This window comes from Lagopus muta, chromosome 1 (genome assembly GCF_023343835.1).
Source record: "Lagopus muta isolate bLagMut1 chromosome 1, bLagMut1 primary, whole genome shotgun sequence".
NCBI lineage: Eukaryota > Metazoa > Chordata > Aves > Galliformes > Phasianidae > Lagopus > Lagopus muta.
Genome location: NC_064433.1, coordinates 156,231,416 through 156,249,543, shown reverse-complemented (window position 1 = coordinate 156,249,543; position 18,128 = coordinate 156,231,416). Strand labels below are relative to the sequence as shown.

General features: G+C 40.7%; 1 protein-coding gene across 1 annotated transcript in view; it reads right to left on the bottom strand.

The window, feature by feature from the left end:
* The window catches only part of KLHL1 (kelch like family member 1), a 221,030-nt gene that overhangs the window by 77,633 nt on the left and 125,269 nt on the right, over positions 1 to 18,128 (bottom strand). Inside the window, exon 5 of the mRNA XM_048934404.1 lies at positions 1,320 to 1,532. Within this exon, the coding sequence (XP_048790361.1) occupies positions 1,320 to 1,532 (213 nt within the window). The remainder of the gene's footprint in view (positions 1 to 1,319; positions 1,533 to 18,128) is intronic.

Below are 18,128 nucleotides of genomic sequence, written 5' to 3'. Positions count from 1 at the left end.
GCTGAGAAACAAAGAAAAATTCATAAACTCTCTCTGAAACACTGCCTGTAAATCTTAGCATCATGAATTACAACAGTTCTTGTTTTAGTCATCTCCTTCCTAGCATTCTTTTCTGCTCTTTCCCTTATATTTCTCAGGGTGTCTATGAATGTTTTTGTTTACACTGAACAGTATTTAGTTACGTTATGAAGGGCTACTCCAATATACATTCATCTTTCTTCCCATATTCTTCAAACATTAACTGAAACAGAATAAATACTTGGGCATGTCAGAGAATCATATGCTATGCCTAAGCTTTCCATTGATGCGTATCAAATACCAGGACAGCTGTAGAGAAAACATTAAGAAGCATCCGTGGAATTGCATGGGAACCTGGAGGCTATCACTACACTGTATTTAAACATTCTCTCTTAATTCTACACTAATCTGAGCAAGTGAGATGCATCCTATGTCTACAGAGAGTCCAGAAAGATATGGTTGATTAAAACATCTAACCAAACATATTCCCTATTAATAGAAATATAATTATATGAAAGGAAATCCATTTTAGTATATCTGAGGAAATACATCCCACACTCTTAATTCTCTATTTCAAGTTGGTTATTACATGCTGTATTGCCAACATCCACAGAAAGGGCATCAAAACTTTAGTACTGATTGTTCTATGGGGGTCCACTCAGTGCAATCAGAAGATCTCAGAATCCATATACTTCTTTGTCTATGAATTTCAAAAATATGAATTTCAAAAGCTTTTACAATATCTCTGCACAACCTCTTGCAGCAGTTTAATGCTTATAGCATTTTTTAAAAAATTATTATTATTATTTTTTTTTAATAGATATGGAGAAAGGCTCAGAACAGCCCCATTGCTCAGCATTAGCATGCTGCAAACTAAGATTAGCCAGCAGAAGGTTTTTTTATTATTATTATTTTTATTCCTACTGTAGGTTTCCAAGAAGGGCTGTGATGGGACTCTAGTCAGTAGCCAAACAAATACACTTGTTCTCATTACTCTCATGGGATGGAGATAAAATAGAAGGAAGGTGAGAAGGCTCATTATATTGATATGACAGTCTCATAGGAAAAACAAAAGCTGTGTGTGTTGGTAAAGCAGAAAGAGGAATTCATTCAAATATTCTCATCAGCAAGCAGATGTCCAGATGCTTCCTAGACAGTAAGACCACAGCATGCATAGCAGCTGGACAGGAAAACACCAGAGATGACCCCCTCTTTTTTATCCTTTTTTAAAATCTTTTTATCTTTTTCTTGCTGCAGTTTTCATGATAACAGTTATTATATTCTTATTAAAATAAAATTACCTGAGGTGGAAGCAGTGGTAGTCTTATATATGCGAGCAGCATACTTAGGTCACTGCATCTCCTCTGCATATCATACTTCACCCACATCATTAAAGCATGGAAAATGGTTTCTTCATCAGGAACATTCACATCATCGCTAGCAAGAAGTTTATGGAGTTCTTCAGCTGGTAGAAGTAAAAATTCTTGATTTCTTATAACTTCAATTATATTCTCCTGAGAAGAGGAAAGCATCACAGATTTAATAACAACACTGGAAGAAAATAAAAGTAGTTGTTAAAGTTAATATATACATAGGATTAGTTAATATCCATCTTTCTTACAGATGATAAGAAAAAAACCCAGAGATTATTAACAACTGTATTTGTAATTAATATATAAACATATAAAATGAAAGTAAGATTGTATGGTAAAATTGTAATAAAAATATCAGAATTTAGTTATAATGGATAGAGCAGTTCTATATATTTAAAAGAAGGTGCTTTCTATTGGTCCTTTGCAGGTAGATCCCACAGATGCTCACATAGAAACAGAAAAATAATTGAATGTAGTTTTGTCAGGACCTATTTTTAAATTGCTTGAGTAAATGCCAAAAGGTAATTTATATTTTTCTGGCCTTTGTTTTTGTCCACTGACTCTGAACAAAGTAAGTTTAAATTGTGTGCTTAGAATCTTGTACAGTAGCCTAGAAATGTAAGGGAAACAGTTTATAGGCACTTCCTATGAGTTGCTTAATTCATTTTAATTAAAAAGCCATAAAACTTAGAAAATTTCACTGCACTTCTCAATAAAATGATTTATAAAGCAAAATTTAATTAAGGCTGGTTAAACTGACATTAAATCCCATTATAAAGAAAATATAACTCAACATATTATTAGAAACCAACATGAAACTTTGCAATGGCGTATTAATCCAAAGTCCTAATATTATTGAAATGCATTATAATGGTAGAATACATTTTATGAACCCACAGAACTTAATTAATTTTGAATAACTTTCAGAGCAGGGATATTGAATAATTATATTATTATTTTGATTAAGATTTCTTATAATTTTAAATTGTGTTTTCTTTTGGAGATATATTTAAGAAGATCTTATTCCAGCCTCTGTACTGATTCACCATTGAACAAAAGCAACATCCAACAGTTTCCAGACAAAACATGAGCTTGCTAGGCCCAAATCTTTTCTTCTGAACATTTGAATTTCCAGTAGTTTCATGTGAGTCATGGCTAAGTAAACTGTTGCCTTTAAAAGTTTTCACGAGCAGTCATATGTGTGTATAAATATATGTGCACTTATATGACATATTTATGCATATTTTACATATATAAAACTGATTTCTTGATCTTCAGAGTTAAAACAAACAACCTCCCTCCTTTAAGTATTTAGCATTCCTTAAATTGACTTTTGACTGTGAAAAACTTCTACATCACATTTTAATTTCTCTAATACCATTTTATTTTGAGTGGAAAAGTATATTTCAGTGGGTTGCTGTTCTATCAAAACAATGTCCCTGTATTCTTTCCAGGCTATACAACCCTGCTTCCATTTCCGTTTTTCCCTCAGTTTATGCTGCATGTCATTGCACAGCCATTATGGTCACCTACGTCCCCAGCTCAACTTCTTCTGCTGCGGGATGGAGAGCATTGTGCTCTCAGAAGGCTGTCCTTAAGGAGCTACCAGCTCTGTTCTGTGCCCATGCCCTTAAGGACAGTTTCTCAGGGGATCCCACCCAGCAGTTCCTTGAGCAGCCAGAAGTCTGTTCTCCTGAATCACAGGGTCCTTGCTCTGCTTTTTGCCAGGCCCACATTGTTCAAGATCACAAACTCAAGAATCACAAATCACCAAGGCATGGTCACTGCAGCCCAGGCTGCCTCCAATCTTAACCTCTCTAACACTCTTCTCTGCATTGGTGAGCACCAGGTCGAGTAAGGCTTCACCTTGGGATGGTCCATCTATTATCTGGACCAGGAAGTTGTCCTCAACAGACTCAGACAGACAGGAATCTCCTGGATTTTCTGCTGCCTGCCATGCCACTATTATATCTGAGTGGTTGAAATCCCCCATGAGGACAAGAGCCGCAAGTGCAACACTTCCTGCAGCTGAAGCAAGAAGGCCTTGTCAACAGGCTCCTCCTGATCCGGTGGCCTGTAGCAGACCCCAAACACTAGATGCTCTTTACTGGACTGATCCTTGATTTTTACCCACAAGCTCTTGACCTGATGGTTGGCTGTTCCTCAGACACAGCTCTTTGCGATCTATCCACTTCCTAACATAGAGGGCAACTCCCCCACTCCCTCTACCCTGTCTATCCCTTCTGAAAAGCCTGTACTCCTCAATCAGGGTATTCCAATCGTGGGATTTATCCCATCATGTTTCCGTGATAGCAATTAAGTCATACTTTCCCTATTGCACCACAGTTTCTAGCTCCTTGTCACAGAGTTAATTAGGTCAATCTATGCCCATGGCAGGGGGGCAGTAGGCCCCTGCCCGCCTCCCCCCCCAACCCCAAAAATGAGAAGGGAAAGAGAAAAGGGGTAGGGAGATGGGAGCTGGGTTCAATGAAGGAAAAAACAAAACAAAAAAAAAAACAAAACAAACAAAAACCAAAACAACAACAACAAAAAAAAACTAGCAGCAACGATCTATTGAGGAAAACTTATTTTACTAACTATGATATCAGAATGCAAGATAACACAATATAATACAATCTAATTGAAATTGAGACTAATAAATCAAATAATATAGGAGAGTGTTCCTGAGACCAAGTCAAACCTGAAAAGGCTTGGAACCCTCCAGCACCCACTGGAAGGCGGTAAGAGACCACCCCACCTGGAAGGCCTAGATCCCATGACTTCCATTAATGTATAGGAGTATAGGTACCCGGAATTGGAGCATTAACACTTTAACTCCCTGTGCACTACATGCTGTTATGATGTGGAATACTGAAAAACAAAACCACGACACTCCTTCTGTTTATTTCCCACGCTTACCAGTGCTGCACGCATTGGTATAGAGGCACTTCAACTTAGCTAGTGGCCTTGTTGCCTTTTTGGAGGAGCCCTGCCTAATACCCCCAGTACAAGTCTGGGGTTTTCCCTTCCCAGGAACTAAGAACTATCTTCTTTTCCTAAGACTGTACTATCATGTATATTCTTTACTAAGGTGAATGTCCTTTTAAAGTTCCTGAACTCTTATTAAGAAGTAGTACTCTCAATATCGCTATGGTCTGGTTCACTAGCTAAATGATGGATCTCAACTAAGAGAGAACTCTACCTTCCCTGTGTAATCCAACAAGCCATATTTCTTCCAGTAAAATCATAGAATCACAAAGGTTGGAAAAGACCTCCAAGATGATCCAGTCCAACCGTCCTCTTATCACCCACTAAACCATGTCCCTCAGTGCAATATCTAAATGTTTCTTGAACACTTCCAGGGACAGTGACTCCACCACCTCCTTGGGCAGCCCATTCTAGCATCTGACTACTCTCCTAGAGAAGTATTTCCTAATGTCCAACCTTAATCTCCCCTGGCATAACTTTAGGCCACTCTCTCTAGTCTTATCGCTAGTTACATGGGAGAAGAGTCTGACTCCCACCTCACCACAACCTCCCTTCAGGAAGTTATAGAGAACAATAAGGTTTCCTCTGGACCTCCTCTTCACCAGACTAAACAACCCCAGGTCCCTCAGCCGCTCCCCATAAGACTTGTGCTCCAGACCCCTCACCAGCTTCGTTGCTCCTCTCTTAACATGCTCCAGGGCTTCACTGTTTTTCTTGTAGTGAGGGACCCAAAACTGGACACAGTACTCAAGGTTCGGTCTCACTAGGGCTGAGTACAGAGGAATTATCACCTCCCCGCTCCTGCTATACTATTTCTGATACAAGACAGGATACCATTGGCCTTCTTGGCCACCTAGGCACACTGCTTGCTCATGTTTAGCCTAACATCAATCAACACTGTCCTCTTCCTCTACACAGTCTTCCAGCTACTCTGTCCCAAGCCTGGGTTGTGGTCAAAGTGCAGGACCTGGCACTTGGTCTTGTTGAACTTCATCCCAATGGCCTCAGCTCAGCTACCCAGCCTGTCCAGATCCTTCTGTAGGGCTCCAGGAAGATGGACACTTCCTGCCAACTTTGTATTATCTGCAGACATACTGGCAGTGCACTCAATCCCATCATTCAGGTCATCAATAGAGACATTTGACAGGACAGACAGGACAGACTCCAATACTGCCCACTGGGGAACACCACTTGTGACCTGTCAACAGGTAGATGAGACTCCATTCAGCACCACTCTCGGCCCAGCTGTCCAGCCAGTTCTTTACCTAGCAAAGAGCTTATTTGTTCAAGCCACGGGCTGCTAGCTTCTCCAGGAGAATACTGGAAGAATACTTTGGGAGACAGTGTCAAAGGCTTTGCTGAAGTCTAGGCAGACTACATCAACAGCCTTCCCCTCATCCACCAGGCAAGTCACTCAATCATAGGTCAAGCAGGAACTGCCTTTCATGAACCCATGCTGGCTGGGCCCAATTCCCCAGTTGTTCTGCACTTGCTGTGTGACTTTCCTCAAGGTTACCTGCTCCGTAACCTTTCCTGGCACCAAGGTCAGGCTGACAGGCCAGTAGTTCTCCAGATCCTCTTTACGACACATCTTATAGATGGAGACACCTTCGCAAGCCTCCAATCCTCTGGGTCCTCTCTGGTTGACCAGGAACGTTGATAGATGATGGGAAGTGGCTTGGCTATTGCCTCCACCAGCTCCCTCAGCACCCTTGGGTGGATCCCATCCAGCTCCATGGACTTGTGGCAGTCTAGGTGGACTAGTAGGTCTCTAACAGTTTCCATCTGAATCATGGGAGGTTTATTTTCCTCTCTATGCAAGAACTCCAGGTCAGGAGTTAGGGTACCCCAGGGATAACTGGTCTGACTTAAAGAAAGCATTGAGAACCTCAACCTTTTCCTTATCCTCAGTGAGCACATTCCCTGCTGCATCCAGTGAGGGACAGAAATTCTTCTTAGTCTTACTCTCTTTACTATTAACATATTTGTAAAAAAACCTTTTTATTCTCTTTTATCCCCAACAGCCAAGTCGAGTTCAAGCAGGGCTTTTGCCTTTCTAATTTTCTCCATGTACATCCTAACTTCTTTGTACCTTCCTCAAGTTTCTTGTCCCTTCTTTCACAGGAAGAAGATTCTATTTTTCTCCAGGAACCTCAGGAAAAGCTCCCTGTTTATCCACGCTGGTTTTCTTCCCCACTTGCTCGTCTTCCAGGGAGACAGCCAGCTCTTGCACCTTTTTCTTGAGGAGCAATCAGCTTTCCTGGACCCCCTTTCCTTTCAGGACTGAATCCCAAGGAACTCTCATACCAGCATCCTAAACAGTTCAAAGTCCACCCTCTGGAAGTCCAGGGTAACAGTTTTGCTGGCCCACTCCTGACTTCAACAAAGATTGAGAACTCTACCATTTCATGACCCTTCTGTCTAAGACAGCTCCTGACCTTCACTTCTCTACCACTCCTTCTCTGTTTGTAAACAGCAGGTCTAGCAGGGCACTTCCCCTGGTATGCTCTCTTACCAGCTACATCAGGAAGGCTTTGCAGTCAGTGAGGAGGTATAACTCCTGGCAAGGTCACCTGATGGTCTCTTCTTCGCCTGCGCTTCTCTGTCTGCTTTTCTTCATCTGCTCAACTGGACTGCACTTCTCACCTCAGCGTTGTGGTGAGGCCTATCCACCATTCAGACACACACTCTCTCATTATATTTTGCTGATACTATATTTAGTAAATTAGTTTGTTCCACCTCAGATCATTGCAGCTGTTTTCAATTATTTTGGGGTCCCCTGTTTCCCTTTTCCAGAGGTGCAGATCCACAGATGACACCCCATGAGAACAAAGGCTGGCAATTGCACAACTTCTGCCAGCTGTTTGTAGAATGCTTCATCTGTCTCTTCATCCTGGTAAGACTATCTATAACAGACCCCCACAGGGATGTCCACCTTATTGGCTCTCCCCACGATTCTTACCCACAGAGACTCAACTTTGTAATTCCCAGCCTCAAGGTCAACAACATCAAAACATTCTCAAATAGAAAGCCATGCCACCAGCCCTCTGTCCTTGCCCGTCCCTTTTGAGGAACTTATAGCAATACAATGCAGCACTCCAGTTCTGGGAGTAATCCCACCACACTTCTGTAATGACAGCTAAGTCACAGTTTGTCCATCACACAGAGGCTTCCAGCTCCTTCTGTTTATTGCCCATGCTGTATGTATTGGCATAAATGTACTTCAGCTGAGTCCTCTGCCTCACACCCAGTCCCCCTAGGCTCATCTCCCAGGGGCCTGGTTTTATCCCCTTCTCCTTCACATCTAGGCTAAAGGCCTCTCAACAAAACCTGCCAGCTCCAGGGCTGGGATCTACTTCCTTCTTTGAGACAGGGGAGACTCATCAGTAGCCATCAGGCCAGGTGCCAAGTAAACTACTCCATGGTAAAAAACCAGCCAAACAAACAAACAAACAACAACAACAAAAAAACAAAAACAACAACAAAAAATACCCCAATAATAATAATAATAAATTCTTTCATCTACACCAGCCTCTCAGCTGCATATTTGTAAGATCTTTGATTGCCCAGGTTAGCTGCTTTGGAGCTATCCCAGCTAGAATTGCAAAACTGATCATGAGGTACAGGGGGTTTTGGCCAGTTCCTTTACCAGGGGAACCCTGGCAGCCTGGCAGCTCTCGTAAGAGTGGCTGATGCAGTGTGCATACTGCAAGGACAAGAGAACTGCATCCACACCCCCTGCCTTAGAAAAAGCTTTCAGGACAGCCATGGCATGTCAAGGTGCAGTAAGGAGAAGGTAGTGTGTGGAGCATCCACAGTGTACTGCAGCATTAGATGCGGTAGCTTGTGCAGCAGGCCACAGAAGTACAGTTCCCTCTCCTTGCTCAGGATACCAGCTTACATAATGGCAGTCTCTGAGTTCCTTCCTCATGGGAACAGAAAGCCTTGTATGCAGACTGGACCTGACTCACAGGGAGGTGTGCTGCCTCCCTGGGGCCTGTGTCAAGAGCATAACTAGAAAAGTCCCAGATCTGGTTCACTGCTCTGATTACTACCCATTACTGATAGTTCAGGCAGGCAGCGATAAGGTAGCTCAGAAAAGCCTGCAAACTATCAAAAAAAGGCTTCAGGGCAATTGGTTGAGTGAGTGAGAGCACAAATGGTATTTTCTTCTATTTCTTCTGGGGTGGCAAGGGACACAGAGTGGGCTAGGAAAACCCAGATAATGAATAAGTCGCTGGAAGTCTGGTGCTGCCACAGAAACTTTGGGTTTTTCGACCATGGGATGATTTACTTCACACCTGGTCTAATGGCTGCAGATAGGTGTTACTTCTCCTCTAACAAGAGGATGGATCCTAGCCCAAGAGCTAGCGGGGCTCACTGAGAGGGTTTTAGACTAGTTAGGAAGGATATACATTGAGGCTTGCTAGGACAGAGCAAATAGTCTGGGATTTTATACTAGACCCGATGGGGGAAGAGAGTCAAGTGAGGCAGGACAGAGAAAGGCTTGGGGTTGCTATCACACCAAGAGATGAGGGAAAAAACCTCCAAACTCTCCTGTAGGATCTTCTGGGAACTCCTCAGAGATGGAGGGACAAATCATGACTAACTGTGATTGAGGACTACAGACTCTTCAGAAAACATAAAATAAAATATTCTTTGCTTTCAAAGGATGAAGCTCTAGAACGGATTGTAATGCGGAAGGCAGGAACAGTTAGTTCTATTACAGCCAGTACAAGAATACAGGATGCAAAAGGGATTATGTGAGATAGTTTCCTATTACAGAAGGAAACTGCCTTTGTTTCCTTCTCGGTTTTAACTCAGTTACCCTTCTGTTGAACCTAATAACATTTGTTTCACTGAAGATTGCTTCCTTACAAAGGCATCATCTCAAAGACATCTGGAGATGGATAATTTGCCACTCCTGCAGTAGTTTTCAGAAGTAATCATCCTCAGTGTTAAAATGTGTGTCGAATTTACCATTTAAGCTCATCTGCCTTCCACTCATACATACTCATTATGAACTTTTCTCTGATTAACAAGTCCATTAGCACAAAAAAGAAAAAGAAAAAAAACCAAACCAAAACAAAACAAGCCACTTTAAATAATCTCTTGGGTCTATAATAGCTCTAAGAATTTGAGTGGTTCTGACCTTGCTTTTACAGTTCATTCACAATACTGTATCCTATAGTACACCATCAAAATGTTCAGGAATCAAACAGGATACTTAATCCTTAATATCGTTTGAGAGTTTTTTTTGTGGTAGCACCTACAAATTCACTAGTAATCTCATAATCATTCACTGACCTAGCCTAATGCGACTTAGCCTGTGAAATGTGATGGAATAAAGCACAGAGCAAAGGCTGCATAAATATACAGGCATATCTGATTTTTTTTTTTTTTTAAAGCTTTTAGATTCATAAATGGTTAATAAATATTGTAATTAAGATAACATTTTGAATGAATTGAAACTTCAGCCAAAGCATTATTATTATTTTTTTCTCATATTCCTGTACTTCAAACTTGAATTAAAAATAAGTATAGTAGTCATTAACAATAAAAATGCCTTTAATGAATCATGGAGAAATGAATGATCATAGACAAAAAATGTATTATTCTCTTACTCTCCACACTATAACCATTTGCAAAAACTATGAGGTTTTTTTTCTGTCTTCATTAGCTATCTCAAAGCATATGTGTGCTGTATCATGTCATATATCCTGCTGCTAGAGAATGTTTTAGTTACAGTTTTGTTTGAGGAGTGAATTAAAAAAAGAAAAATAAAAGCGCTTTTATGTTAGTATTTCACATTTAGTAATCATTTTAACTGAAATCAACTACTAAATAAAAAATAAAGACAAGAAATAAAAACCCACCTCAATAAACTTCACACAACAAAAACATGAAAACTTGAAAAAAAATTTGGATTAATTTATACAAAATTTTCATATTGAAAACAGTAAATATCTTCCAAAAGCATTCTTGAAAACAAGTAGCTCATTATAGGAAAAATATAATGTTCTGGAAATGCCTGAGTTATTTGCCTGAGTTATTCTCCCACATTTTTTCTTTTCCTTTGCCAGTTGCTAATTTATCTTTTCAGGAACATCCAACATTTCTGGAAGTCTAATTTAATATGAAACAAGAGGGTGTATTCCTAATTAGAAAAACACTGGAGCACAAGAAGAATTCTTCACCATCATCCAGCCACTCAGCCCCAAGTCTATAGCGCTGCATGGGGTTATTGTGGCTGAAGTGCAGGACCCAGCACTTGGCCTTGTTCAACCTCATCCCATTCTCCTCAACCTAGCAATCCAGCTTATCTAGATCCCTCTGAAGGGCCTCAAGCAGATTGACACATGAGATGCTTAAGCTGGGGGCGAGGCAGATGACTACTGAAGTGCATCTATACCAATGCATGCAGCATGAGCAACAAGCAAGAAGAGTTGGAAGTGATTGTGAGTCAGGCTAATTATGACCTTGTTGCTTTTACTGAAACATGGTGGGACCACTCCCCTGACTGGCAGCACTGGAGTGCTGTGATAGATGGCTACAAGGTCTTCAGAAGGGATAGACGAGGAAAGAAGGGTGGTGTTGTGGCCCTTTATATTAAAGACTGCTTTGATGTTGAAGAGCTTGGGATTGGGAATGACAGAGTGGAGTGTCTATGGGTAAGGATCAGGGGGAAGGCCTGTAAGGGTGACATCTTGGTGGGGGTCTGTTATAGACCGCCTAATCAGGATGAAGAGTTGTATGAGGCATTCTATGAGCAGCTCGTGGAGGTCATGCAATCGCCAGCACTTGTTCTCGTGGGAGACTTCAACTTCCTGATATATGTTGGAAATATAACACAGCACAGAGGAAGCAGTCCAGGAGGTTTCTAGACTGCGTGGAAGATAGCTTCATTATGCAACTGGTAGGAAAGCCTACCAGGGGTGGTGCCCTGCTAGACCTGGTCTTCACTAACAGAGAACGACTGCTGGGAGAAGTGAAGGTTGGGGACTGTCTTGGGCAGAGCAACCATGGAATTGTAGATCCTCTATTCTTGGAGAAGTCAAAAGAGTGACCAGCAAAACTACTTTCTTGAACTTCCAGAGGGTGGACTTTGATCTGTTCAGGATGCTTGTAGAGCAGGTCCCTTGGGAGTCACTTCTAAAGGGTAAAGGGGTCCAGGAAGCCTGGACGCTCTTCAAGATGGAAATCTTAAAGGCACAAGAACAGGCTGTCCCTGAGTGCCGTAAGGCGAGCCGTAGGGGAAGACGACCGGTGTGGATGAACCAGGAATTACTGTTGAAAGTCTGGAAGAAAAAGAGAGTCTATGTCTTCTGGAAGAGGGGACAGACTACTTGGGGAGATTACAAGGAAGTAGCTAAGGTATGCAGGGAGGAAGTTAGGAAGGCAAAAGCCCAACTTGAACTCAGATTGGTCACTGCAGTATAAGAGAATAAAAAATCCTTTTATAAATACATCAATGGTAAAAGAATAACCGAGGAGAATTTTCATCCTATACTTCATGCAGCAGGAAATGGGATCACTGAGGATAAGGAGAAGGCTGAGGTCCTCAATGCCTTCTTTACATCTGCCTTTAATAGCCAGACCAGTTATCCTCTGGGCATTTTACGCCCTGATCTGGAAGTCTGGGATGCTACTCAGAATATACTCCCAGCGATTCAGGTGAAGGCAGTTAGAGAGCTCCTTCTCCATATGGACTGTCACAAGTCAATTGGGATCGGATGGGCTACATCCTTGGGTGCTGAGGGAGCTGGTGGGGGTGATTACCAAGCCGCTCTCGGCCATCTATCAGAGCTTCAGATTAACTGGAGAGGTCCTTGAGGATTGGAGGCTTGCCAATGTGATTCCCATTTTCAAGAAGGGCCATAAGGAGGATACGGGGAACTGTCAGCCTGACCTCGGTACCGGGGGAAGTCATGGAGCAAATCATCTTGAGGAGATCACACAGCACGTGTGTGGTATCCAGGGGATCAGGCCCAGCCAGCACGGGTTCACAAAAGGCAGGTCATGCTTGACCAACCTCATCTCCTTCTATGACTGGGTGACCAGACTGGTAGATGAGGGAAGGGCTGTTGATGTAGTCTTCCTAGACTTCAGCCAAGTCTTTGACATGGTCTCTCACAGGCTGCTTCTGGGGAAACTGGCTGCCTGTGGCCTGAACAGATATACACTCCTTTGGGTAAGAAACTGGCTAGAGGGTATGCCCAGCGGGTAGTGGTGAATGGTCCAGCTGGTGACCCATTTTGAGTGTTGTCCCCCAGGGGGTGGTACTGGGGCCCATCCTGTTTAATATCTTTATTGATGACCTAGATGAGTGGATTGAGTGTACCCTCAGTACGTTTGCAGATGACACCAAGTTGGGAGGTGGTGTTGATCTGCCTGAGGGTAGGGAGGCCCTTCAGAGGGATCTGGATAAGCTGGATCACTGGGCTGAGGTGAATGGGATGAGGTTCAACAAGGTCAAGTGTCGGGTCCCGCACTTTGGCCACAACAACCCCATGCAGTGCTATAGGCTTGGGGCTGAGTGGCTGGATGATTGTGAAGAGGAAAGGGACCTGGGGGTGCTGGTTGATGCTCGGCTGAACATGAGCCGACAGTGTGCCCAGGTGGCCAAGAGGGCTAGCGGCATCCTGGCCTGCATTAGAAATAGTGTGGCCAGCAGGAGCAGGGAGGTGATCATTGCCCTGTACTCAGCACTGGTGAGGCCACACCTCGAGTTTTGTGTTCAGTTTTGGGTTCCTCATACATAAAAGACATTGAGGCCCTGGAATGTGTCCAGAGAAGGGCAATGAAACTGGTGAGGGGTCTGGAGCACAAATCCTATGAGGACTGGCTGAGGAGTTTTTTAGTCTGTAGAAGAGGAGGCTCAGGGGAGACCTCATTGCACTGTACAACTTCCTGAAGGGAGGTTGTGATGAGGTGGTATTTGGCCTCTTCTCCTAGGCAAAAAACAGGACCCAGGGAAATGGACACAAGTTGTATTAGAGGAGGTTTAGGTTAGACACGAGGAAAAACTTTTTCTCTCAGAGAGTGGTCAGGCACTGGAATGGCTGCCCGGGGAGGTGGTGGAGTCGCCGTGCCTGGCAGTGTTCAAGAGGCATCTGGATGAGGAGCTAATAGATACAATTTAGTTTGTGGTAGCAATGGTAATGAAAAGATGGTTGAACTAGATGATCTTATGGGTCGTTTCCAACCTTGTGATTCTGTGATTACTGTTCAGTGGTTCTGTGATAGCTCCCAACGGTGTCATCTGCAAACTTACTGATGGTACAATGGTAATCTCCATATATTTTCCAATAAAATAATTTTATATATTACAATGTAAAATAACCATTGTATTTACATCATGAGTAATCGGTCAAGATACAAATCTTCAGAAAATTAGTCACATCAGTTTGCTCTTTTTGATTGAACACTTAATAAGCTGATAAGTAAATGCTGAAATATATTAACTTACTGTGGAATCCCAAAGGACAAATTTCATTCAAAAGTGAAATTGTAAAATCTTTGTCATACTGCACATTACACTGATTTTACTGACAGATATTGGTGCTTAGTAAATTAACCAATTTGGAAGGAACAGACCTTATGTTTCAGTTTCTCCAAAATTCTTCATAATACCATAAAATAATCTCATGCTTTCTACTACAATGTACAACAATTCTTATTGCCAGTTCTTTATTTGGAAAGAAGAGCTTCGACACTTTTTAAAATTCACTATTTAAAAAAACATCCCTAATTTTTAAAGAATGATCTGAATCGGCCTCCAAACTCAGCTTCCGAAGCTATGCTGCCATAACATCATCAATAGCAACAAGGTTAATTGGGGTATCTTCTCTGTGCATCACAGATTTTGTAAAGTTGCAATTTTAGGGATTCTCCATGCAATGTTCATTTTTAGAAGACCTTTGTGAACGGGACTTCAATTTATTTAGTAGTACTTTATGTAGGTTTTGTCTCCACAGAATCCTTCACAGTCAATTACATAATTAAACACGTAAATAGGGAAGTATTTCTTTTTGGCTGCTTTTTAATTTATTGCTCAAATGTTTTTAATGAAGATTGTCACATTAAAGGGATTAATATCTCATTCTCCCTTTCCATGACATTTGTGTCTTACATGTCTACTACAACCTCTCCAGCAGCCATATCTACACCATCGCCAAAACAAAACAAAACAAAAAAATAATAAAAGAAATTTGTTCACATGGAATATGGGGCTTTCTTCCTATCTTCAGTTATTTTCAGTTATTATCCCTAGATATATCTAAGTAGTGCCCTGGCAATTCCCTTGTAATGGATTCCCAGGATTACTTTTCTTAAGGTGATTCAGGATAGCAAACACTCCATATTCTTCTTTCCCATGAAGAAGAAACCCAAGCGACAGGATTTAGTCTTGAGTAAGATAGCATAAGATTTAGTCTTCAGAGTATGTAGCACAATCACTGATGCTTTTTTATTACTGCTTTTTAGTTTTCATGTAATCTTTGTGAAGTTAGATGACTAGAGTTACAAACAGTATTAAGGGTGCAAACAAACCATAGAGTCTAACAGTAGGATCTGACATTTCCTATTTTGTCTTATGTTTCTTTCCTAATAGTCCCCAACACTTTATTTCCTTTTAACTAGCCTAACTGCTCAGCTAATATTTTCACAGCAAATAATTGATCTCAGTGAACAAAAGTTGTAGATTTTTCTGCTACCTGACAAGAGAAAGTTATTCAGGACCTTCTCATTAAACATATATAAATTGTTCCTCCATCTGCAGTAATTTTAACTTGTATTTAATTTTATTTAGCATTATATGCTTAGCATCCTAAGATTTTTTAGCAACTTCTTAGAGTAAGTTTGTGTTTTTTACTATGTTCAGTAAGTACGTACTGTCTATAAAGTAATTTTATTTCATTATCAATTCCTTTTCCATATGATTTACGACAATGTTCAACCGAATCGTTTTTAATATACTTTTCTTGTAGTCTTTACTGGTAACTTTTCACATAGTAACATCTGTGTCCTCATTCTCATCTTTTGCTTCATAATTGTTCACCAAGTATTTCATGAGAAGATTCTTTTATTTAGGATTCTTTTTTTATGCTTTCACAGTAACTGATTTATTAAAGGACTTTTAAGAAGGCAAATGTACACTAGACGAATTGCTCACATAGTTCATAGAGCAGTGAAGGATGTTTTTCTTAGCAAAATTTCCGTATTCTCCATGTTTTCAATCTATTTTTCTTCCCACTCTTCCTTATTATGATTAAACCAAATAATCTTTTACAGATGTAAAGCTAATTGGTTTCTTTCTCCTCTTTCTTTTTTTCTCTTTGCTGTCTCACTGGCATCACATTTATCAGTTTCCATTTTTTTCTCTTACCATACAATTCAGACATTAGGTTAAATAACCAGGCAGCAGTAGATACCATTCTACACTCTTTTCCACTGCACAGGGACATCCAGAATCAAACTGAATAAATGTTGGGTTTTTTAGTTTAGTTTAGTTTAGTTTTCCCTGTAGTTGCTTTAAAAAAAAACAGCATTTGTGAGGTACTGAGTTAGGTAATTCATTTCCATAATGTGTTCCAGGCAAGTCAAATCACAACTAAAAAGGAAGAGATTTTTATCAATTTTAGGATAAATAATCCATCTGCAATACAGCTCAGATGAATATAACAGACTAAGAACTTCATGAAGTTTATTTTAAGATGTTTTCCAAATGCAATTTAACTTTCATTCAGTATTTTTTTATTCATTAATCTATGCTGATATGTTTGAAATTTTGTAGTAAGAAAAACGTAAGTCCTTAAAAACAAGCCTGCAAAATATTTTCTGTAGAAACAGACTTTTGTGAGGAAGTCATGACAATTATTTCTGAATAACTTAATATCTTTCAATAAGTTGTACTCTTAGTGAAATCTTAATTTAAAGTTTTAACAATTCCTAGGAATTTCAAAAATCTCAATTTCTGTGTAAACTTGATCAAAGCAAAAACAACCATCTGTATAAAATTTGGTAAGTTTTACAGCTGAATTATCTTGGATTAAACAAAAATAGTTGGATGCCTTTTAAATATTGCTCCTCTTGAGATCCTGAGATCAGATCAGAGGTATTTATTATAATTTTTAATGCTTGTTCCATTAGTCAGTATATGACTAGTCTAAAACAAAAATATGCAGTGTGTTTGGCATTTATGAAAGTTCTAGACTTACAGAAGATTGATTTTGTTTTGGATACAGTCTTGTCAGAGGTCCAATTCACAAAATAAATGTTTCATAACAGCTGCTGATTTCTTCAGTTTTGACAGTTTTTACTTACGTAGAAAGATGTACAAGATGTTATGTTCTAAATATATTTTTTAATTTGTGTGTGCTAAACTACTTACTAACTCCTCAGTTTGACCACTGTAGAACTGCACTGCAGTAATTCAGTAAAATTCACAGCTACACCCTTGAGAGTTTTGGCTTTTGAATCAGCACATTAGAAAAATACAAGTTCTCTTACTTACTTCCCTAACATAAGTTTACCAGCAGAATGTACTTAGTTTACAATCAGCTGTTTTCGTTTAGACATGTTGAGGGACATAATTTTGTGAGAACTATTGGTGATAAGTGGATGGTTGGACTGGATGATCTTGTAGGTCTTTTCCAACCTTGGTGATTCTATTATTCTAGTTAGCAGCTGCTATTTCTTCGTAACTTGCAATTACTGTAATTCTGTGAAATTCTGTAATTGCAATTACTGTATTTCTGTGAAATTATTTTAAATCAGAATGACATGAGTAATATTTAACTACTATGGATACTACTGATTAAATTTTATCTTTCATAAGAAAGGTGCCTGAAGACTGGATGATATCCAGCGTCAATCCAGTCTTCAAAAAGGGCAAGCAGGAGCACCTGGAAAACTACAGGCCAGTCAGCTTCACCTCTGTCCCTGGAAAAGTGGCAGAACAACTTGTTCTGGATGCTATCTCCAAGCAATTGGAAGAGAAGAAGGTCATCAGGAGCAGTCAACATGGATTCACCAAGGAGAAATCATGCTTGACCAACCTCATAGCCTTCTATGATGTCATCACTGGCTGGATAGATGGGAGGAGAGCAGTGTAGAGCCTTGCACCAGGGGAAGAATAACCACATGCATCAGTATAGGTTAGTGGATGACCTGCTAGAGAGGAGCTCTGTGAAGAAAGACCTGGGTGTCTTGGTGGACAACAGGTTGGCCACGAGCCAGAAGTGTACCCTGGTGGCCAAGAAGACCAATGGTATCCTGGAATGCATTAAAAAAAACATGGCCAGCAGATTGAGGGAGATTATCCTTTCCCTGTACTCTGTCTTGGTGAGACCACATTTAGACTACTGTATTCAGTTCTAGGCTTCTCAGTTCAAAAAAGACAGGGGTCTCTTGGAAAGAATCCAGGGGAGGGCCACAAAGATGATAAAGGGTTTGGAGCACCTCTCCTATGAAGAAAGGCTAAGCGATCTGGGTCTGTTCAGCCCTGAGAAAAAAAGACTCAGAGAGGATCTGATCAATGTTTATAAATACCAAAGGAAGCAAAGGGACAATGCCAGACTCTTTTTAGTGGTGTGTGTCAATAGGTCAAGGGGAAATGACCATAAACTGAAGCATAGGAAGTTCCATACAAATGTGCATAGGAACATCTTCACAGTAAGTGTGATGGAGCACTGGAACAGGATGCTGTGGAGTCTAGTCTATGATAAAGGGCCTGACGTCACCCATATG